This window comes from Lactuca virosa, chromosome 3, assembly GCF_052849685.1.
Source record: "Lactuca virosa cultivar CGN04683 chromosome 3, Lactuca_virosa_CGN04683_v6, whole genome shotgun sequence".
NCBI lineage: Eukaryota > Viridiplantae > Streptophyta > Magnoliopsida > Asterales > Asteraceae > Lactuca > Lactuca virosa.
The window spans coordinates 286,459,126-286,484,492 of record NC_136428.1 but is presented as its reverse complement, the minus strand read 5'-3'; the positions used below and the strand labels follow the sequence as shown (position 1 = coordinate 286,484,492).

General features: G+C 30.5%; 1 protein-coding gene and 1 long non-coding RNA gene across 3 annotated transcripts; both read left to right on the top strand.

The window, feature by feature from the left end:
• The first annotated feature begins 11,666 nt into the window (after window positions 1-11,666).
• On the top strand, window positions 11,667-14,397 carry LOC145162995 (uncharacterized). Its single transcript, XR_013739496.1, has 4 exons — window positions 11,667-11,793; window positions 11,888-12,323; window positions 12,667-12,758; window positions 14,193-14,397. It is a non-coding gene; the product is annotated as an uncharacterized LOC145162995 (long non-coding RNA).
• Window positions 14,398-20,898: 6,501 nt separating this feature from the next.
• LOC145162993 (uncharacterized) lies at window positions 20,899-22,989 on the top strand. Of its 2 annotated transcripts, none has more exons than XR_013739495.1 (4): window positions 20,899-21,289; window positions 21,477-21,745; window positions 22,150-22,258; window positions 22,338-22,989. XR_013739495.1 is itself a non-coding variant. In XM_079081937.1 (4 exons), exons 1-4 carry the CDS (start codon window positions 21,009-21,011, stop codon window positions 22,449-22,451), a joined length of 546 nt encoding a protein of 181 aa, XP_078938063.1. In that variant the 5' UTR covers window positions 20,899-21,008; the 3' UTR covers window positions 22,452-22,989. The 2 variants fall into 2 exon arrangements, 1 of the variants encoding a protein (XP_078938063.1); XM_079081937.1 differs by having other exon boundaries at window positions 21,477-21,518.
• Window positions 22,990-25,367: the final 2,378 nt, after the last annotated feature.

Sequence of the window (25,367 nt, the reverse complement as noted above, 5' to 3'; positions counted from 1 at the left end):
TTGTTACAAAAAGTTTGGGCAATTTTGGAAACTGTTTTCTATTTATTTCCATTTTTGTTAGATTAAACGCACAATAATCATAAAATCGGGTTAAACTGTTTAGAAACTCATTTTTATATTTTTCCCAGCTTAATTATTTTTAATGTCAGTATTATAAAAAGTTTGGGAATGTTTATCATCTGGATGCTATTTTTCACGAATGTATATTGTTATGAAGGCTTAAAAATTTGGGAAAATAGTTAATCACATAAAAAATTCAAGGGAAATTTTCTGGAAGACCTATACTATATTTAGAATGAGAATGCAAAGTTTGAGAAGTTTTGGAAACTGTTTAATAATATTTTGGATTTTTAGAGTTTAAAACACCTTTAAATGTGTTGAAATACCCTCAATTAATATTTCAAAAATCTGGAAAATTAATATCCAAAATTGTCTTAATCACATGAGTTATAAAATTTCACCATTTCATAAAAATTGTTACCCATTTCATATAAAACCAATATTAGAACAAAATTTTGGCATTTCTCTATATATAGAATTTAGTATATCAACATTAGATTTCGACATAGAAACTCACTAGCATGTGTTTGATGTCGTAGGATCCCGGTAGCAAAGACATTGGTGTATTCCGAGGCACCACTTGTAGCTACTTGAAACATTGTGAGTATTCACGACTCCCCTATTTTTGGTTTTTATGTTTTGGGGTGGAAAAACATGTCCGAAAAACTATTTATTGTTCGTTGTATTTAAATTGATTTGTATCAAACTTGATTGCTATATTTTGCTATGTATGTCTATGCAACATGAAACATGAGGCCTTATCGTCTTAAGTCCCTTCCCTGACACTTTTCTCCAACCATTAACTCTTTGAGCCAATGGTCATTATGGATAGCGCTATTAGGAATTGACAACTCCTCACTCGCCCGATTGCATGAGTGCATGATACCATATTAATCTATGGAACTATAAGCATAGATCTTGATAGGGCATCAGTCATAGGCTTGGTTGTGAACTCATTGTTTGCTCATATACATACAAACTTGTTATTTATTATGACAACAAACTCGCTTATTAATTATAGCAATGAACTTTGTTTCTCATTATAGCAATAAACTTTGTTTCTCATTATAACAACGAACTTTTGTTACTAGAAACTTATTCACTTGTCTTGGCAATGAACTTGGTTGCTCCTTGTTACAAACTTTATTTCCCATGAGAATATGAACGTTGCATCTCATTTGGGCAACATACTTTATCTCTCATGATGACAACGAACTTTGTTTATGCAAACTTATTACTCATTTTTGCAATATATTTCTATTTATGGAAAGTTTATTACTCGCTTTAGCAACGAACTTCTATTCATGAAAACTTTTTTACTTATTTTAGCAATGAACATTTGTTTATGGAAACTGTTATCAATATTCTGATTATCATGATTTCAAACTATATTATGTTATAAACTTGTGAGTACTCACCAACTATTTTTATAGTTGACGCTCGTTTTACATGCTTTTTCAGGAATGATCTAGTAAGAGGCACGTAGAGACACAACACTTGTAGGAGCATTTGCATGTGCTGACTTTTAAATGCATTGTAATCTCTTTTAAAAAGTTGTTCAAACTCATTGTAAATTTGTAATGATTTTTAATACTATTGTTGGTGTTGTCTTTTAACTTTTGCTATGAGACCCTTTGTACTGCCACGCCTCGTGTTTCCGCTTTACCGGGGTGTGACAGAAACCATAGCCTTCCTCCCCAAGATTTCGAAAATATGGCTATATTTTAGGGTTTCCAATTTTTGGTAATTGTTATTTCACTTGCCTACTATGAAATAATTAAAATTAGAAAATATCATACACCCTATTTTCGAAAATTAGAGGGTAAGGATTAGTATTAAATTATTTGATTAATTTAATTAGATAATCCATAATTGATTAAATTTATTTAATTAATTGTTAATTAAAAGATAATAATTAAATCATTATTGGTTTATTTTAAATTTAATTGATTAGATATTAATTTCGAAATTTAAAATATAAACCTTAGTATTTTGAAAAGTTTAAAATACACCTTATGTTATATGTAAAATTAAAATCTTAATTATTAGTATATGTATAAGACAAAAGTCATTCAAATCGCTACTACGCCTCATTGACGAAGCCATACTATAAGGGGAGTTTAAGGAAGCGACCTATAAAATGACAGTCATTGGGTATTCATTCTTACCCACCGCTCTCTTGTATGGTGGAGGGTCGTTAGCCGAACGGATTTGATAGGACACTAATTATCATTAAAAGTATAATGCTTTTAAAAGTACTAGAACCTTTTAAATCCCAAATCTAGTTACTTTTGGAAAAATGCGAAAAGTATGCCAATCCATGAAAACGCACATCATGCGTTATATGTCGTTAGTGGAGCGTGTGTGGTTAACCGACACACTAATAGGGACTATAAAGAGATATGATGGACATCTTGAAAAATTATCATTGTTGATGGAGCGTGTGTGGTTAACATGAACATTAAAGTGAGATGGTAAATGACATCAAGGTTGTCAAGCGGGTTTGCATGGTTATTCACATCTCGTTTGTGATCCTCAGTATCCCAGTCACAAAAGTGAGAGCATAATACGAGATTAAACATGCAATTGATAAGAATCAATGAATCTCAAAAGATCTAGGAATTTCATAAGATTTAAATTGGTAAAAGCCTTACCTACCTAAAATAGATTCGAATTTGATTACGTCATCCCTCTTCAAAGTTCGAATCGAAAATATGGATCCTAGCCTTAATTTAAATTTTATGGGTTAATAATTAAGGATTAAATCAACTAACTTGAATTCTCTCGTTTCCCACTTTAGATGTCTTACGAAGATAATAATGGTCGTCGTCATTCTTTTGGAAATGGTTTTCCTCTTCCTTTTGAAGATGATCTTCCACATTTTGATCAAGGTGAAAGTGTCTTTCCTTCTTCGGAAAATGGTGGAACTGGACATCATTCTTCTTCAATCCTTCCACCTCCACCTCCAGTGATTCTCCCAATGTCGCATTTTCCTCAAGTTGAAAGATACGAAACTACTCAAGCCTTATTGGCATGTAGACATCAAGATGGAAATTCTGTGTGTGCGCATGTTCTGGAAATGAAATTGTACATTGACAAATTGGATAAAATGGGTGTCATTTTACCAAGGGAGAAAGCTATTGATTTGGTTCTTTTTTCGCTTCCTAGGTTACATGGTCAGTTCATTGAGAACTTTCATATGAGGAATATCGACGTGACACTAATTGATCTGACACGTATGTTGATTGTTGCTAAAGCAAAAATGATTAAGAGCACAAGTGAAGCAAAGGTGCTTGAAATTTCTAATTCCAAAGTTTCCATGGACATTGAAAATGGTGACAATGGTGGTCCAGAAAATATTTCTCTTCCCAATGGAAAGGGGTATGCCAAGGTCAAACAGTTTGATTGTATGGTAAAGAGAAAGGCCAGTTCTGAGATAGTTCCATGTGTTATCCCCAAAGTGTCCATTTGTTTCTATTTCCAATCGAAGGAACATTGGTTGCGAAGCTGCCCAAAGTATTTGAAAGATCTCAGAGATAGTGAAGTCAAGATGCGTGACTCTACTTCAGGTACATTCATTTTCTAACTCCATTATTCCTATTCATAGATTCTTAATACATAATTTGATGATCACATTTTGATGTTATTGCAGAGTCTAAGAGAAAGAAGGAAGCTTAAACAAAGTGAGCTAAATCTGATGTGAAAGTTGGACTTCAGTCACATGGTTCGGTGATCGGAATTTGGAGCTACTACTTAGGAGTTAGGATAATTTAATAGATTGCTATTTCTCTTAGGAAATGTCTAGAAACATAGTTTTCATTTCATGCGTTGTAAGGACAAGTTCCAATTTTCGTTTATTTTCAATAAAAGTGAAATATTGGTTCATCTGGTTGTCTTAGTTTATATTTCCTTGCAAATGGAATTTATGAAAGTGTCAGTTACATTTCTAATAATAGCAATATTAATTGCGGATTTGATTATTATGATATCGCTTGTAGGTATTGCCATATTTAACCAAGCGAAAAGAGTTTTCATCACCAAGTTTCAAATTGTATAGAAACTTGGAGTCATGCAATTCGAATTGCGTAGTGTATGAGAATCTTGTTCATTGTAAGATTATGACTAATTCATTGATCACGTGGTTATATGAGTCAAAGTGAAGGACTGATGGATCTAGTACATATTCATATGGACTCTTCAGATCCACTACAAAAGAACGATAACACTATTCGTCATAATTTATTGATGTTTCAGTAAGTATGGTTATGTTTATAAGATTAAGCATAATTCTGATACTTTGAAAAGATTCAAAGAGTAGCAGAACAAATAAAAGAATTTATTAGGCAGAAAGAGAAAAGTTTATCCAAACTGAAAGGAAAAGAGAATACTTTAGTATGACGTTTTATGATCATATTAATGATTATGGAACTATATCACAACTGATCCTCGTAGAACATCTTAGTGAAATTGTTTGACTAAGAAGAGGAATCAGATATTATTGAAATGGTTCAATCAAGAGATGAGTCATACTTCGTTTCCAATCAAGTTTTAGAGCCATGCTCTAGTTACTAAAAATCGTGTCTTGAAACTTATTTTATACTAAGTAGGTTTATAACACTTCTTGAAATGTGGAGTAATAATGTTTTCTTACTCTAGCACATTTAGAATTGGAGTTGTGATGTTTTCGTTAAAAACAAAGGATAAACCGAGACCAATTCTATGAAGTGTTTTCTTGTCGGGAATCCACACGAACTTTTGCATATTTGTTTTAGCTCGTCAAGGAATGTTCCTTGAGAGAAAAACTTATATGTTAAGAAGTCAGTGGGAGTCTTATTCATCTTGAGAGTTTCAGGAGTCAATCTAGAATAAACCTTTTAGTTATCACTAGCACACGAATTGAGGTTAAATATTAGTCGTGTTTGTTTGACACATTCTTATTTCTATGCACCTTCAGTTAATTTGGCAATGCTTATGAGTTATATGTTTTCATTTAACTATAAAAGCATAGCACGTTGGTCAGTGAAAGTACATTGATCCATATGGGTGAGTTGCTAACAACACGGAAGCACTGGTAGGCCCTTGTGCTACCATAGGGCAAGGAATTTAGAATAAAGAATTTCAATCCATAAAGGAAAGCTAAATTTGAGTTTAGTTTTGTCTTAAACCTTGTCTTATGATTGTAGTTTGGAAATGATAGATTCACATGGATGGGAACGTATGCACCATAAAATATTGGTGGCAAAGTTTTCGCTCTAATTCATGAGAGTGATTATGAGGAAACACTTTCACTAAGTAGATTTTAAACAATCTGGTAAATATCAGTATGCATATTGGTTATGATAATTGCATTCTCAAATTCACAATATGATTACATCATTCCTCTTCATATTTTGAATTGTGAGAAATGGAAAGGAAGTGTTTGAACCTTCAAGACTTATAGTTATGAGTTATGAAAGGGTTTGAACATACACATATTCTATCCAATGAAGGTGTATAAGCTTAAGAAGTCTGGTTGGAGACTTATCGAAGCATCGCATAACAGAAATCTGTACTTCAATAAGAAATTCAAGAGTGTTGATTTCTAGAAGTCCAGTTGATTTCTGGGTACATGTCAAAGCTAGTGGGAGCATAACTGGTATGCTAAGTATTGCAGTTTGGCAATACTGTTGGTAGGGAACAAGGTTTTCAATTTGCAAATTGCAAAAGTCTGAGAATTGTTTTGCTACAACAGGCTTAAGGGAGAGGACACTCATACTTCGTTTCGAATCTAAAGGATTAGATCGTATAGTTTAATAGAAATCTCATAGATGTATATGAGTATCATGTTGAAATGGTTCTACATAGGAGATTCGATATATAGAAATATTATAGCAAGAGATTGAACAAATATGAAATACTTATGTAAGACAGAATGAATCGAGTCCCATATGCTTCGGATATAGGATCGATTACATATGCTATAATATTCACTTATTCTGATTTTTCCAAATGCCTTGCGCATTGAGAGAAAAAAGGACTGGAACTTTGTGTGACTAAAGTTGTTAAACAATTGTCAAGAACATTCTAAGGTTATGCCAAAAGATTGGCTGCTTGTAGACAGTTGGAAGTATGGTATTGTTTGGAAGGACCATAGTGACATGTTTTAGATTGAGATGATTATTGGTCAAAATTGATGGTCTTATGGGAATATGGAAATGTTTCCATAACGGGAGTTGATTATTAAATCTACATGTGAATTGAAAACTTTAATGCAAGAAAGGTGTTCAAGGAGTGAACCTCGCATTTGAGACTTCATTACTATGGAATTGTTTCTAGTAACAAAGTTCCAATGAGACATTCTGTAATACCGTTGGCTCAGTCTCTATGACTTTGAAGCCTCGACATCACAGAAGGTCAACGCATGTAAGTTTGGAATTTCAATACATTTTAGTGACAAGAATTTGGAATTGTGAAATGAACATCTTTGGAATAGTGTCCAGTCGATCTGTTCACAAAGGAAGGACCATAGAGAGACATAGTACACATGTTTATAACATGGCATGGATGATGTTATTTAATTCAAATGGTTAGTTGATTACTCGAAACATTATACAATGAATAAAGTCGTAATTATTATGGTGATTAAATAATAAGAGTTTTATTTATATTCAATAAGTTTTGAGACCATGGTTAATTAGTTTATTATTGTGTTTCACTTTACATGTTTTACTTCCTGGATAATTCAATTATTCGAAATTCCACAGTAGCTCATACTTTTGGAAGTAAGTAGTGAATTAAGATTATCATGAATTGAATAGCAGATTGTCTATGGAGATTAGACATTGCAATAAGATTGTTATAATGTTCATGAGTACTTAGAAAATGGAGATTTGAGTATTGGATAAACCCACGCTAAGAGAATTACTTCATGCCATTTATCACGAGTAATTTTGAGACGATAATATCTTATAATCTTAAAACGAATATATATATGAGTTGTAATTTGCAAGTCGTTTGTGCATTGATAATACGTAAACGCATCAATAACTTGATGTTATAAAACGTATTGTCATACATGATTTGATGAGTAAAAGATGCAAGCATTTGAGTCCAAGTTTATTCGTTCCTTTTTCCCTAACGGGAAAAGCGATATCTTTGGGCCCCTCGGTGATTTGGTGTTGACTTATAGTGTTGGGCCCAACCATGGCTAAATTGATGTGTTCAATTAGAAGTCCTATATCGTCACAAATCAGAAATTGGGAAAAAAAGTCTTGGACAATGAGATTGATTTCATTCCATGTCTCATGTCCGAATGATATCTTGCAGAACGGAGGATTATATGATCACTTATCGTATGACACATAACTGACTGGGTCAGAGTTCGACAACGGCTTTTGGAAGCTACAATTAGTTGATTGATTCAGAAGTTATACTGAAATTATAGTTATAGACTTATCCAAGTGGGAGACTGTTGGATTAGGTGTCTAAACCCATAACTAAAATTGGTATATACTTGAATTGATAGTAGCACAGTCCTTTTGGGTTGCCCTTAAACCTAGCAATTGGACATGATGAATTTTAGACAAATAGATAGAGATTAAGTTATTATGTGAATAATAAATTAAATAAATGATTTATTAATGTGTTATGAAAATAATATATTAATTAGAAATTAATTGGAATTAATTTTGGGATTAAGTGGATTAATTAAAAGTACAGAGACTGTTTTGTTATTTATTAATAGATGGGAATGGAAGGATCTAGAACCCCTTGGAAGAGGTGGACGAAAATCTCTAGGGAAACCCTAGGAGATTTCGTCCAAGGCCCCTTGGACAAGGGGTTATGGAATGCTTGATCACTAAGCAAAGGATCTAGGGGATTTCCCTTTAACCCTAACTTTGGCACCAAGTTTCCTTAACTATATAAGGAGGCCCTTAGATCATAATTTTGTCCTTCCTTTCCCTCTACAAGCCTTGGATGAAATATTGGCTCTCTTCTCCTCTCTCTATAGTTTTCCTCTTACTAGCTTGGGTGTGATACCATTAGAGGCACGACACTTGTGGTGCTTGCTTCCAAGAGATCAACAAAGGAGAATTCTAGTTGTTTGGTATAACAACTAAAAGGTATGTAACACTAAACATTTTCTTTAGTAATTTCAAAAATTACCTAGGGTTCTTAGGGTTTCTTTTTGATGTTCTTATTTATAGGTTCAATAGAGAAAACATAGATCCTTATTAGGGTTGCATGCACACTTAAGAGTTTAAGTTTATTTGTTTTGTATAAAACCCATCACAAACAACCAAGATCTAGTCCTTAAGTCTTAAAAGGACCAAGAATGCATCTTTCTCAGCTAAATCCATTTAATCGAAGTCTCTAACCTTCACATTCGAATCAACATGATGTTTAGATGGATAAAGTTTCCAACTTTATCCATAATAAAGTCTCAAGCTTTCAAGATCTAAACTTTAATACACCAAAATGACCTAAATGACCAAGATAAATTGTATGGATAAAAGGGAAGGCAAAAGATCATAAACCTCCAAGTCTTTGAGGTCCAAGAAGCATTCTAAACTGATCAAAAGGTGTTAGAGTAAATTGGAATTGTTTTGCCATTTGGAATTCTAAATAGTAGCTAGGAGCACCACCTACAAACATTTGGTTTTGAAAGTAAATTGGTGGATCGATTTGTGGCCGGTAAGGTGGTGGTGATGACGGATCGTAGTTGAAGAGTGTTATTGGGTTGGAAGAGTTGGGAGTATTTTCGTTGTTGGAAGATATTTTGGGAGAATAAGGTTTATTTTTTAAATGACTTGAATGGTATATATATATATATATATATATATATATATATATATATATATATATATATATATATATATATATATATATATATATATATATATATTGGTAATTTTCAAAAAACAAAAGTAAGGAGAAACACGCTCCAACGGCTAGTGCAAACAATCCATTTTTTTGAGAGGTGAAAGTTTGCCTCCGGTAATATACCGCCAGTATAAATCCAGTCGGGGGGTTGTGTATACCGCCAGTAATAGCTTCCACATAAGGATATCGACGGTAATCTTAGCACGACACCACACAAACTAATGTTAACATTAAATCTGATTATTATAGTAAGAATATAAATTTGTTGATGGACCGATTTATAAGATATTACTTACCTTTTGTGGGTTGAGTTCCCGGTTTGACTCAAGATCTTCTATATCCCTTCCATCTCTCACACTAAGGTAACGTCGTATTTTACCATATTTTTTTTCTTTTAAAACAATCTTTAACAGAATAAGTTAGCGGAAGACTTGGTTATTTATTTCAAAACATTTTCAAATCACCATGTTACTTCAAAATCAAGATCATAATTTCAAAATATTTCAAACATAACAAAAGTAAATGTTCAATTTGATAAACATCATACGTGTCCTAAATGGTATCATCAAATTAGTGTAACTTCCCCACAAGTAACCCCTCTCATCAAGGCCAAACTCCTAAGTCGCCTACACCAATCATAAGGTACAAAAGAGAAAAGAGACAAGTGACAGCCCCTGTTGAGTGAGTTCATAAAGGTTGCACATAAAACATACAAACCTCAAATCGGTCATTCATTCATTTTATGATGAATCATAAAAATGATAGACATATACCACTTAACAAACAACCACGTATCATAATTATTCAATCGTATATTCAACCGCATACATGCATATATGTTCAAATGCAATTCTACCACATACATATATGACCAGATCAACCGAATACCATATAAACAACCACATAGCATATAAATAATCACAATTCATATATAATCAACATTTATTAATTCAACCTTTTATTAATAACCAACCTTCCGTTATATATTCAACATTTTAATATACAACCAACCTTTTGTTATTTATTCAACTTTTTATTATATCTATCCAACCGATTGATAGACAAGTTACATAACCCAAGAGAAACACCTTGTTCAGTACTTGTGTGCACGGCCAGCCGAATGCTCTTAAGTGGATCATGACTTCCAACCGAAAACACCAACCCCGAGACTTCAATTTCGCTACTCCGACTTTGAAAAGTACAAGTACTTCGTGATGACATTCAAGAATCGGTACAAGCGGTGCCAATTCTACCATAACACGTTTCGACTCCCACGTGATGTATGTACTGGCCACGAACGAGGGACCGACATCATTCCAGCCCATGAACACCGAAGTGCCCGCAAACCATGTGTCACACGACCATCTAGAAAGACCGGAAACTAACAACCTCTATGGCTATAGCTCTTCCTATAGGTACTCTTTCAACCTAGTAGGCATCCTCAATGATCCGGATAAGGTTTTAGGCAAAGATTTTCAACTACCGAAACCCTATACACATAACTCTGCAATGTCATGTATACATTAAATAAAGCATGCATTTCATACCATTCAAATGTGTATTAAAACGTGCATTATATTTGCAACCAACACATCAAAACACAATCATATATCATTCTTTCAAGCAACTTAAGCTAGCTTGTCATATACATCAAGTTCATCAAAGTGTAAGCAACATAACAATTAACTCATAACATGGAAATATCATAAAGCATATAGTAGCATCACAAATATCATATCATCATCAAACACAAGTAATAACATGGTCATCCTAAAGTAAATCAAATCACCCTTTACGGATTGTACGTTTCAATTATGCACCTTAGTGAGTTACAACTATGAACTCACCTTTAGTCTCGATGAAACTCTCATTCTACTCCAAGTTTTGAACTTACTTGAAGTCCTCAAGGCTTCACCGAAAAACCATACATAACAAACAATTAACAAATAAATTACATGTTTCAAAACTACAACTTTAATACTTACTCTTTTATATATATATATATATATATATATATATATATATATATATATATATATATATATATATATATTATAATTTCCCAGCCCAACCCATGTTCTGTGTTTTAAGCATAACACATAATCCGTAACTATAATTGAGCGGATATCGGACTTTCTGAAAACTAGATTCAATTTCATAAAACTTTGTTCTTGTTGTCATTTTGTCTACTTCAGACAGAATGGCCTCTACAAGCCACGCAAGACAGATGTACGAATCTGTCCAAATGTGCATTCCTGACCAAAATCAACAATAATGACATTTCTAATTAGTTAAAGTATTTTAACTCTATCGTAATTAGAAACAAAAGGCTATAACGAAAACTTCATTCCCCTGCAATATGCTTAGTTTAGGTTATATTTAATTTATAATCTTTTAATCTCCACATTTTAATGGAACGTAGATATAAGTCAACCTATGGAGACGTTGGTAACACATCAACCCCAACACCTTTATTATAAATTAATAATCTAGGTTTATATATAGTGGTAATATTACACCTCAAATAATTAAGTAATTATATTTAATTGTCAATTAAACCTCTTAGAAAAAGTATGAACATTCAATATAGGCATGGCTTTACATATGTTGTAGAGGCGCATGTGTGGTGTGCTCTCCTGTTTGTGTTTCTGACATTAAGATACATACATATATTATGATATATATGAACTCATATATCACTTGTGTTCCTAATGAATTGCATGGGACTTATATGAGTGCGTTTGTTCATTAATTCCTTCAATTATCAACGTTGTATTTGGCAGCAAATATTGTATCATGGATTTAAAGAGTAGAATGAAATTTCATGGCTAACAACGACCAACGTTTCACAAAAAAGTACATACGAATGAGGTATCTTTGACCACTTATTTCCAGCAATATTAAATGGTTCTATACAACAAGTTCTCGATGTGGTTATGATTGTATGTTTTTTCAAAGCTAACAGGGCATAATATTTCCAGCAAGATTATGAAACAAGAAGAGATAAGAAACTGCATCAAGGGTTTATACTTGAAACCGGGTAGCATGGGTACCATGGACAGAAAAAAAATCACACATCTGGAACTTCTCGTATGCAAGGAACAACAGAAAAGAGAGTTTATCAGGTTTGAGTTTGGTTCTACCAGCTTCGCAGCGTCTACACTGAAAAATCCCGTCGGCCTCCTCCTCGTTTCTCACCCTTACCTCGTTGTTTCACGTCGCTCCCCTCACAGTCTCTCGTCGTCGAGTGTAGCAGCAGCCCAAAGAAGATGGACGGGATCAAGATACATACATATTAGGCTACCAGGAAGATAGAAACGGAAGATGCAAGTAAAAGCCCGCCGATCTCTTCTACTTGGGTTACAAGTGAATTTTTCAAAACAACCCCCTAAACTTCCAAGGTTTAGTTTTCTTTTAACGACATTTCAGCTCCTTCACGTCATATATACATTTTAATGAATTATATAAATACCTTATTTTTTCCAAAACCATTTAATTAAATTATAAACCGGTTGAATATATCGGTTAATTATTTCTTTGGTATTAATTTACACCCTTTATATTTAATTTATATCATTTTGTACCATTAGAATCGAAACAACTTTACAATAATTAATTTTTTAGTAACAGAAAGCTAACGTCGTTACCGAAAGGAATTTGGGTCGTTACATTAATATGTCCATCTATATACATGTGATGAGGAGCAAATGAAGATATATAAAATACACACACAAATTTGTTTAGGGTTTGCTAAGGGATTTTAGAGAAAAACGTTAATGAGATCAACTGGAAAACTCATTCCACTTTTCAGATCTGAAAATCTCAATGGAGCAATGGTATGTAATCTGCCTTCATGTTTAAGTTTTATTTTAATAAGATCCGAGATCAAGATCTAAAGTTCAAGCTTCCACGTTTATGTTTTGGTTATCAAAATAACTAACAATTGCTTTCAAAGCCTATTCAAATATAATAATATAAAATTTGTTTTTTTATTGGAGACGTTACCTTCTTAATAAAATATTCGATAAGCTCTTTGAATCTTGATGAATTCTAAACTACTAGAAAATTTTGGTTAGATTGATTATATATATATATATATATATATATATATATATATATATATATATATATATATATATATATATATATATATATATATATAGAGAGAGAGAGAGAGAGAGAGGTTCTTTTCATAACCAAAAGATTTGTGAGAATTTGCGAACTCATAATCAACTCATTATTTTTCAACAACAAAAACATCAATATCTCTCTAGTCTAAAAAAAAAATTTTGACGATTTTATTTTATTATTTTTGGTTTTTTCGTATGACTGCTGATGAGCACAATCAGCAGTTGTACAAACTACTGATAAGCACAATCAACAGTCATATGGATTGCTGATGAGCACACTCAGCAGTCATATGGATTGTTGATTGTTCATCAGCAGTCCATATGGTTGCTGATTGTGCACATCCGCGGTCCAAATGACTGGTGATTGTGCTCATTAGCAGTTTGTACAACTGCAGATTGTGCATATATGCAAATTTCGAAAATAAATAAAAAAATTTGTAAATTTTTTTTTGAGCCTAGATATGGCTTAGACGCACCATTTAGAGAAGATTGGTGTTGAAAAATGATCAGTTGATTATGAGTTCACAAGTTCACAATATATATATATATATATATATATATATATATATATATATATATCATGCTTGCAGACATCGGGATTAATCGCTTGACACTCTCCAACCGTTGACGATTAGGGTATTAATCATAAATTTAGGATTAATCGGGTTTGGCGGGATTAATCAGTCTTGATGGGATTAATCGGTCAACAAAAGTCAAAAAAGTCAAAAAATATCAAAAAATCAACCTTTTTTTTAGTCTAAAATTTTCAAATTTTCAAAATTTCAAATATTATACCAAAATGTTCATATTTTCCTATTTTTAAAATTTCAAATTATAAATTTTCTTATTTTCTAATTTTGAAGTACTTGTTTTTCTTAAGATATATTAATATTTGATTAATTTAATACTTTATTAATAATCTATGGTTCCCGATTAATCGCCGCCAAAACCAATTAATCCCATAATACCAGTTGACCGTCGAGCTACCGTCGAACGATTTTTACAACCTTGATATATATATATATATATATATATATATATATATATATATATATATAAATTATGGTTGCTTGTTGATTGATTCGACGTAACGAGTGATAGAGATACCTTACGAGGGTTTAAGAAAAGAAGTTTGTTCAGGATGTTAAGCTTTTTTCAATCGGGCTGCGGACCCATAGACATTGAGATTGATGAGACTCAGGAACGAGGTCGTCCCCTGTTCGTTGTTTTTCCGGAGAGAAAGATGGTCTCGAAGTACAGTCTGGTTCGCGCCAATCCCTTCACTCCAGTAATCCATACCCGGACGTCACCTTTCAATCTTCCTCCCCCGTGACGCTTCCAAATCGATCGCTATCCTGTTCTTGCTTTCTTGTTGTCTTGAATTGTTATAGAACGACTTTATATCAGGTATAGTTAGTAGGATGAAAGTCTTGAATAAAGTCTTTGCTGGCATATTCTTAGAGTGTTCTCACAGGTTCAGGAAAGGAAGAGGGACTCAGACATTCTTTGCACAGAGTTCTATTACTATTAATGGGCGGCTCCGCGATTTCTTATGGGCACAGGAATCCCAGGTAATTCAGTCTTATGGTTCTTAATTATCCGCATATGGCCTTTTTTTCGTAGGTGCTCATTTTGTATGGGCTTTTTTTTTCTTTCCCTGTATCGATAGAATGAGCATCGTGAACTATCTACTTATATATATATATATATATATATATATATATATATATATATATATATATATATATATATATAGGTTCAGGTTCATTTGAGACCATGCTAATTTTGTGAGACCGTGAGACCAAATCTAAAAATAATTTTAAAATGCAAAATAAAAGGAAAAATCCAAAAATTCTTTTTTTAATTATTATTTTCGGAACTTTAATTAGCTAAAAAAAATATAAAAAAAATAAAAATAAATTAACGTTTTTTTTAAAAAATACGTGAAATATTCTAATAGAATATTACACTGTAAATATTCTAATGTGATTTTTAGAATATTAGAATATTATACTAGATTTCTCGGATATGTAGAATATTCTATTTATTCTACTATAATATGTAAAAAAAGTATTTTTTATTTTTTTATTTTTTATTTTTTTTGGTATTTTTTTATTTTTTTTTTTGGAAAATATAAATTCCGAAAATAATATTTGAAAATTTTTTTTTCAAAAATTTTCAATTATTTTGCATTTTAAAAATGTTTTTTTTATCTACCAAATGAATGGCTAGGATTGCGTCTCACGGTCTCACAAAATTAGGCCGTCTCACATGAACCTAACCCTATATATATATATATATATATATATATATATATATATATATATATATATATCGAACATGCTTATGAACAGTACCCAAAAAGCCAGCCAGGTACTGTTCATCGGCTTCTGCTCAAATAATCCAACTCATCTCATCGGCTTGCGGATGATAAATGTTATCCCCTCATCCACATCACCGCTATTTTGTTCCAATTCGCCTAACGAGCACGAGTCTTTCCGTAGCGGTGGTGTCACCTAGTTTCACTACTAAATGGAAAGGGTTGTTGGATGATAAACAATGAACTCGTTTCAACTAATGATTATTTAGTTTGGATTATGGATATTCCACATGTATAGATATATAATGTTATAGTCTACTTTGATTTTTGTTTGTTGAACTACTCAATTAGTTCCATATTTCGTTTAGAATATAATACATTATATAGTACACATATTTAATGATATAGTCTATTATTATATGTTCTATATTGATGATACTGATATCTTATTGAAGTGTATAATTCTATTTTTAATAATTTATAAGTGTAATATTCTAATATACATTTATAAATAATGATGTAATTAAATGTGTTTTCTTAATATGACTAATATTCTAGATTTGATTATTGTTATGTGTTATATTCTACATTGATATTTGTTGTTGATATAATCAAGTAGTGTTATATTTTAAAAAGCTTATTACGTATAAACTTCCGAAAACTAACAACATATAAAATTATATTAATAGAATGTTCTACATATACTACACATTATTTGCATGTAATAAATTAACTTATTTATTTAAAAATCTATAACATAATTCTATTAGAATACAGATAACATATAACATTATTTTATTTGAATATTCTACATATACATATTATTTTTATTTAATAAATGAAATTATTTAATAAGAAAGCTATAAAATTATTCAATTAGATTATCAACATGATACATCATGCGTTAGATTCAAATGAGATGACCCTAATATTCTACTTATAACTTAAAATATCCGAGAACATTATTCAATCGTAATATTCTACATATAACTTTTGAAAAGAGGTCATATACAATATTATTATATTAGAATATTTTATATAAATACATTATTTACATGTAGTAAATCAACTTATTCAATTGAAAACTTAGAACATTATTCTATTAGAACATTCTATATATAACTTAAAATATCCTAGAACATTATTCTATAAGAGTATAAAAACAGCCAAATTTTAATTAAGAAATATTCTATTAGAATATTCTACATATATAACTTAAAATATTCGATAACCTTATTCTATCATAATATTCTACATATAAGTTTTGAAAAGAGGTCATATACAATATTATTATATTAGAATAATTTATATGTACACATTATTTAGATGTTGTAAATCAACTTATTTAATTGAAAACTTAGAAGATTATTCTATTTGAATATTCTACATATAATTTAGAATATCCTAGAACATTATTATATAAGAGTATAAAAAGTCTAATTTAATTAAGAAATATTTTATTAGAATATTATACATATAACTTAAAATATCCGATAATATTATTCTATCATAATATTCTACATAAAACTTTTGAAAAGATGTCATTTACAATATTATTATATTAGAATATTCTATATATACACATTATTTACATGTAGTAAATCAACTTATTCAATTGAAAACGTAGAACATTATTCTATTAGAATATTCTACATATAACTTAGAATATCCTAGAACATTATTCTATAAGAGTATAAAAAGCCTAATTTCAATAGAATGTTATACATATAAACTTTAAATATAAACTCATGTAATATGAGAAAGATGTTACTGACATTACATGACAAAAAACTAAAACACTACAAGTACTATTCTTGTAAATACATAATTGAATATCGACATTATACATCAGATATTCTCAAACTACAACTATAATGTCATATGTACTTGTTCATATTCTGTTGATGCGTCTTGATTATATGACGAGCTATCAGACGAGGTATCATGAAGTATGACTTTTTTTTGCCTTTATCTATTTCCGATGATAGAAATTGTTCAACATTCTTTCTTTTAGGATCAAAAACGCCTTTTCCCTTGATTTAGTAGTTTCTTCATTTCAACTGTATCAAAACATAAACCATACTTTTATTAAAACAATAAAACTATGATATAAACAAACAATTCATTATACTAGAATATTCTAACATTCTGACAATAATTAACAACATGAAAATTGTTTAATAAATTATTTACATTTAGCGAATTTTATTTTACTTTCACATTTAATTTTACACAGATCTAATATGATCAAGGCATTATTAACAATACACAAAGTAGAATTTATGAGATAAAATAACAAAAAAAACATAACCTAATTCAAACAAGAGATTTAATATTATATAAAATACAAAAGATCTAGTATAATTCAAACAAGAGATTTAGTATTATATAAAATACAAAAGATCAGATAACCTAATCACCTAATCAGACCTTTATGTTAATAGACACCACCAACCTAAACCAACAACTTCTTTAGCTTTCGATGTGTATTAAACACTAATCTTAGCTACAGTAAACAATTTCAAAAATATTTAACCAAAACTACAATAAAGAAGTTCGTTTCTAGCCCCAACTATAGTGAATCTGGATCAAACACTAAGCATAACTACAATATAAATTTTAGAAAAATAAGTCATAAATTTGAATAAATAGAATAATAACTTCCTGAAGCCTATTACAAGAGATGATTTAGAATCTACATTATCTAGAATCCAAATCTGAATAAGATATTATTAAATTAAAACATAAAGAGATGAATTTGATTATGTCAAGATAGAATAACAAATTCTCAAAACATATTATAGTTTTGACTTATCAAAGTAAGCAGTAACATTTGGTTAATCAATAAAATAACATCTGAAATCATATTTATAAAGTAACATCTAACCTAACAAATCAAAATACCTAGAATATTAAGTTATCAAATACTATTTTACTAATATTTTTACAAGATCATCTAATTAATCAAACAAAGTAACATCTTAATCAAATTAAGAAGTACCATATGACTTATCAAACCAAAATACTCAGAATATTAAGTTATCAAACAATATTTCACTAAATTTTTACTAGATAATCCAATTACTCAAACAAAATAACATCTAAAATCAATTTAGGAAGTAAGTTATGACTTATCAAATAAGAATAAGTAGAATATCAAGTTATCAAACATTTATTTACTAGATTTTTACTAGATAATAAGATAAATCAAACAAAATAAGATCTTGAATCAAATTATATTTCAAATGACAGGAATATCTCTACATATTTTGTGAATAACTTTATTTATGCATAATAAAATAGCAAGATTGTAGATTTATTAACATTGCAATTGTTAACAGCCAAAGATGAGTCAGTTGAATCTTTTATTACCTGATGAGAAGAATCCTTCCTCAACTGAGAATCATGAGAAGAAGTACCAATTGAAGGATTGACGGAAATTTGTATGTGCTAAGAAGTTTTTATTGTTTATTAAAACAAACTAACGAGCTAATGATATTGGAGATTCAAAATTGAAATCAGAAGCGCGAGATTCAAAATCATAGATTAAGGTTTTAGGGGGTTTTAATGTAGAATCAAAATCATATTGAATCGAAGGATCCATTATTGATTATCAATTAGAATAAAAAGGGTAGAAAACGATGTAACTGGGCTTAATTCGAGATAGATCCAATTGCAATTATTTTTCTATGGTTTCGAATCCATAAATTTGGATCGCAATTGAATTTGAGATCGTATGTGAAGAGGAGATTTTGGATGAAGAAAGACCTGTAGAGATATTGAATGACGTTAGAATACAGATAGAATGTAAATTGTCATAATTACCCCTATGTGTCCTTTTCTAAACATCAATGTTTAACAATTCATGATCATTTTCTCTATTACATACATTGACAAGGAATTTCTAGATTTCAACATTTATTTTCAGCAATTTATCATAAATTCTATATTATTAAAGGATTATTGTAAATCATCGATTTTCATCAATTATTCATTAATTTTGCTATTATAAAATAAGTATCAGCAAGAATCAATGAAAAACCCATCAACAATTTCAATTTTTAGCAATTCATGATCAAAATTAGAATGGATAGAATACTAACTCTAGCATACAAAACTCAGAATTACTATAAAAGTATACTAGAAGCTCATATACAAAACAAAAGAGAATGATTAGATATTGTACTATACAAAATCAGAACTAGTAGAATATTGTTCCGAAAGCTAAAGATTGAGTTTTTGTTGGAAAATAGCTTTATGTCCTTTCTTTTTGAATCGGTTACTTCTCTTTGGCTGTTTAGGCTAGAATTCAGTACATGTTATTTTAATCACTCTATCTAATTCATCTGATGACATTTGTGACTCATCTTTTATATTGAGAAGGGGAATTGGAATCTGATTCTCTCGAACAAGACATTGTTGAAAGATGAAATCAAAGCCTTTAATGGGTATGAGTTCTAAATTCGATTCTTAAAACTAGAATGAAACAATCTGAATAACATAATTAAGGTTTATGATTTTAAATGGTCGTTGATTCCTTCTATTTAGAAGGATAGGGTTTATGTGAATTTAAGGGATGATAGATTAAGGAAAGAAAGAACCTGTATATATGATTTTGATTCCTTGGCGATATTCTAGATTTGATCTTTGGTTTTTTTAAACAAGAAACCAAAATTAACTCTCTCTGAGAAACTTTGCTTCACTTTGCTTCAATTGGGAGAATGGTTAACAACGAGGATATGATCTATGGTTTTGATTTGATATGCTAGGGTTATTCGACTCAGAATCTGTATAACCCAAATTATTCAGTGGTTTAATTACACAATCCAAAATTTGAACAGCTTGAATTAATACATGTTTTGTGAAGGAATGGCTGATAGTCGAGATTGAATAAGAATGTTGAAATTACGAATCAGAAGGAATAAGAATTTGTTGATAATCGAGATTTATCGAGGGTTTTCTGTTCGTTTTTGGCTACGTGAATAAATTAGGATTTGTTTTCGAGTATGAATCAGAGGATGAACTCGAGCTAGAATCAGAATAAAGAACTCGACTTTTCAATTTCGATTTAGGGTTAATCTGAAACAAATTTGTGATGGAAGGATTTTCGATCGATGAAAGGGTTTTGAAAAATGAAAAGCATATGAATGCGTTTGTGAATGTGCCGAGTTACGTTTCTACCCCTCCGTGTATTCTAGTTAATTACAAAGTTTGTGTTATTTACACAAACTGCCACCGCCAGTTTTTTTTTAATTAAATCTGAACCACATATCAATTTTGATCAAGGGCTAAGATTTGGTCCTCATGTCTCACAAAATATAGATGGTCTCAAATGAACCCAACCCTATATATATATATATATATATATATATATATATATATATATATATATATATATATATATATATATATATATTGAACATGCTTATGAACAGTACCCAAAAAGGCAGCCAGGTACTGTTCATCGGCTTCTGGTCAAATAATCCAACTCATCGGCTTGCGGATGATAAATGTTATCCCCTCATCCGCATCACCGCTATTTTGTTCCAATTCGCCTAACGAGCACGAGTCTTTCCGTAGCGGTGGTGTCACCTAGTTTCACTACTAAATGGAAAGGGTTGTTGGATTTTGGTGTTATGGCTACAGAGGTGCATACATATGTCCACCGTTTCTTTCATCTACCTTTTTTTTTGATGAAATTCGTTTCGTTTTCCAAATCGTTGTTCTTAATTTACCTCTTTTGGAGACGATCACTCTCAATTGGACGAGGGTTTCTCTTCAATCTCCATCAGCTCCGGTATATAACCCTTGACGGAGCCGGGTCCAACGAGGGTTTGTCACCAGTCGAAATTTATTTTCAATTGACTCATGTGTCGACTCAGATGCTTACTATCATCGACATGGAAAAGAAATCATGGTAATCTTTTACCAATTTCAACCAAATTAAACTCCCATCCACTTTTTTCCTTCTTTATGGATTCTGAATCCAGTGAATTCAGTTTCAATTCTATCATTTATGTTTCTAATTAAATGCATTTGATCGTGTAGCGTTTTTAGAGTATAATATAATACGTTAATCATCAACAATTTTCTTGAATGTTAAGGATTACGGAGCAAAAGGGGATGGTTTTGAAGATGATACACAGGTGAGGTGATTAAGCTTTCGTCAATAGTTGTTTTTTTAGTTCACAGATGCCCGGTGTTGCTGAAATGCCAAAGAGGGGTTTCAAAATGTCACCTGGATTCATAAGGTCTTACGAAGACACTGATAGAATCATAATCCCTGAAGAAAGTTCTTATCTTTAAGGAAGAAAAGGATCCCCCACCGTTGTCAAAGATTGCTAAGTCAGGTGGCAGAAAACATAAAAAGAAGGTTAAATATTGATATAATTGAACTTCTATTGGTTGAAATTTTACGCTTTTGTTGGTTGATTATTACTAGCTTAACTTTTTTTTTTTTTCATAATTTACACTTGCTTTGGTATAATTATGCTATAGTCTCATGTTCATGATTTCAATTTGGATTTATTATTATCGGCTTAACTTTTGTGCTAATTTACCCTTGATTTGGCATCCTTTGAGCAATAGTCTCCTGTTCATGGTTTGAGTTTATGAATAATGTTAATGTAGTTCTCCACAATTTCATTATCGACCTCTAATTCTGAGCTTTCCAAATCCAAATTGAGATGGATTTCGTTGTAAATGTTATGTCAGTAGCCTACGGATACTAATTTTCTTTGCTAAACATTTGATTAATTCATGCTTCATCTTATGCAGTGATTCAAAATACAAGTTTTTCATTGCTTGGGATATATGTTGTATTCCTTTTAGCTCCAAATTAAAGTTCAAACTCATAATTCCTTCCATTTTTTTAAACAAATTAAAGGTAATGCTTGCACTTCGTCACTAACAATTTCTGCTATTTTATTCAAACCTGACTGCTTTTGTTTTGTTTTTCAATTCAGATTAACGGATCAGTACCACGTAAGTCAGTTAACAATTTGATGGCGAGAGGTGCTATCAAGATGGTATATGCTCATTTTAGGCAGCAAATTTGCACCAAGATCGCCAATACATGAGAGATATATGCAACTCTCAACACTTTAAAAGGCATGCTTTTTCTTATTTATGCTTCTTATTTTTTCATATATAAAATTTTTAGGGGCTCCGTTTGTTTTACTCTATGAATTACTTCTGTTCTTTTCAATATGTTACTATGCTATATTTAGATTTAGTTTTGCTTTTACCGACTTATTGTATATTGACAATTGTATGATTACTCAATTATTGGATTTTTCGTGATTATGAGTTGCTTTTTTAGTTTAATTCAGGAGTACATTTACTAATGGCTACTATGAAAGACAAATAGAAGATCTAAAACATGCACTTCAATCGACCAATAGGAAGTATCAGAACATGCTTGATGATGCAAAACATGAAATTGGCATGCTCATGAATGCAATCCAACAAGCTAAATATAACCATGAAAATATAGAGTCGGAATGGAAAGGAAAAGAGGTGAAATTGATGGATTATGTTCTTGTGTATACAAAAAGAGGGTTTACTTATTCTTTACAATTTTCAATTAATTCTTTTGTGTTCTTACTTTCACTTTTACTTGAACTTGCACATGATCTTAAGCATAAAGGAAAGAGACCGATTATGTCTTCGAAATATGTTCTGTTTGACCATATTGATCACAATTAGGTTCAACAAATATTTTATGTTTGACAATTTTTATCTTTTCGTAGTTTTCCCTTTTGACTTTGGTTAGATTTATTTCTACAATTGCTAATTTCGTATTACTGTGTCAAACCTACAAAGAAGGTATAACTAACATTTTAAAAACATGTGGATTTTTGTCTTCTGTTTCCTAATTATATTTTAAAAACGTATTGATCTATGTATTGTGTAATTTGGAATAAATAATGTTCTTCTGATAGTTGTTTTTTTTGCAAAACTTGAGATGATCATATCCTTGCGTTAGAAGACTGAGCAATAGATTGAGATCAAGTACAAAACGTCATAAAGTTTTGTCCAACAAAAGAAAAATTAGCTAATCTATTTAAATGTTCAAATGGCACCAATAATTCTTCACATGTATTGTACAAATGGGTAATGCATGTTTACATTGCTTATGTAATCTATTCTATTGTTATTTCCCTGATTATCATTACGTTTCATTATAAATGCATTCGGAACACGAAGGTGTTGCATTGGCAGTTACAAAACATTGACTGTTACAAAACAATGATTGGAATCATATTATACAATTGTTAGGAAAAAGATTCAAGAATTTGCTATATACACATCACTCTACTATTCCATTCTAAGGTTTACTTTTTTTTTTGTCTCTCTTTCCAATAATGATTAAAAACCATTTTTTAATCAAATGTAACTATGAAGTAATTAAGTAATAATTATTACTTTACTTTTAATTAATAAATATAATATGAATGGTTTTTTTAAAAAATAATAGCATATAATAATTTTAGTACATTTTATTTTTTTCCATTTACATTAATTTAATATATATTATATTTGTTTTAATAATTTTAGAATTTATATTTTAATTATTTTTAAACTAATGTTATATATAATGCATTTGTATTTTTTTTAGATACAAGCAACAAACGTCTTTTTTTTTTTTTACATAAATCCACCATCTTTTTTTTTCCTTTTCGAAAAACCTAATATATTTTGTTTTTTTTATTAAATCTCAAACTTATTTTCTTTTTTTGAAAAAAAACCTTATCTTTATGTTACTTTTTTATTTGACATTTTAGCCATTTTTTTTGGAAAAACACTTGCCAAATGTGAGTTTTTCAAGAAAAATTTAAGGTTGTTTCAGAAAAAATAAAAAGCTAAGGGATTTTGGAGAAAAAAAAATAAAATTTTTTATGAAAAATATGGGAAAATACAACGTTTTATTATAAAAGTTGCTAATAATAACAACAACAATAATAATAAAAATAATAATAATAATAATAAGAGAAGTAGATTGGCCAAGTTGGACTTGGATTTCGACATTTTCTATATGCATTATTTTTTATTAAGATTAGTTTAAATGGAAATAAAGTATAAAAAGACAATATTTTAAATGTTTTGCTAATTTAATGTTATTAAATAACTTGGTCGTTTACATTAATAAAAAGTGTAATGAAACTAAACGCAATTTTTTTTTTAAATCTCAAATTACAAAAAGAAATATAACAAACAATAAAATGAGACACATATCTTAAAACAAAGAAAAAAGAAGGTGGTTTAGAAAAGAAAAAAAAAACTTGCTCATTTATAGTAGAAAAAAGTAATAAAATAATGATTGTGGATATGGAAAACATAAAAAGTGAAATTAACCCTCCAATAGCAATTTGGTTAAAATAGATTGACGGGTAATGTAAAAATAGATGGTGTGTAGGAAAAAAATACCAATTAACTAATCGGTGTCCATTTTCTAATTTTCGTGTTGTTTTTCTTCTTGTCCAGCCTTGTCTCTTCTAGGCTGCGGCCTTAATATAATTCCGCCTTTTTCCAAAAAAAAAAAAACTAATCGGTGTCCTTTACATTTGTACATCTAGACTTCATGAAAAGCACCCATTTGTCTATCGAATATTTAGACCTACTCGTTGACCACTCAATGGAATAAAATGTGTCAATCTTGATCATTAATACTGCTTGCCTACTCAAAATTCCCTCAATAAGTATCAAACTTGATCGACATAACTATCCATTGTGGCGATCGACGATAATCTCAGCCCTAGAAACGGCCTTGATGATTTTGTTTTTTCCCCCAATTCACCAGCAGAAATCATCATAAACACAGATGAAAAAGGGGTTGTCACCACCAGTCCAAACCCTGAAATTTAATTGTGGAAAAAGCGTGATCGCTTTGTCCTTCTATGTTTACGATCAACGCTCTCTGAAACATCTCTTGCAATTGTAGCTCGGGCTTCTTCTTCTCAACAGGTCTGGTATGCTATTGACAAAACATTTCA

Bases quoted from the DNA above. Each gene is read 5' to 3' on its own strand.
- LOC145162993 (XM_079081937.1), top strand. From the start codon at position 21,009: ATGGCTACAGAGGTGCATACATATGTCCACCGTTTCTTTCATCTACCT. The intron at 21,519-22,149 runs GTGAGGTGATTA...CATCTTATGCAG, and splicing joins GTTTTGAAGATGATACACAG to TGATTCAAAATACAAGTTTT. The intron at 22,259-22,337 runs GTAATGCTTGCA...TTTTCAATTCAG, and splicing joins TTTTTTTAAACAAATTAAAG to ATTAACGGATCAGTACCACG.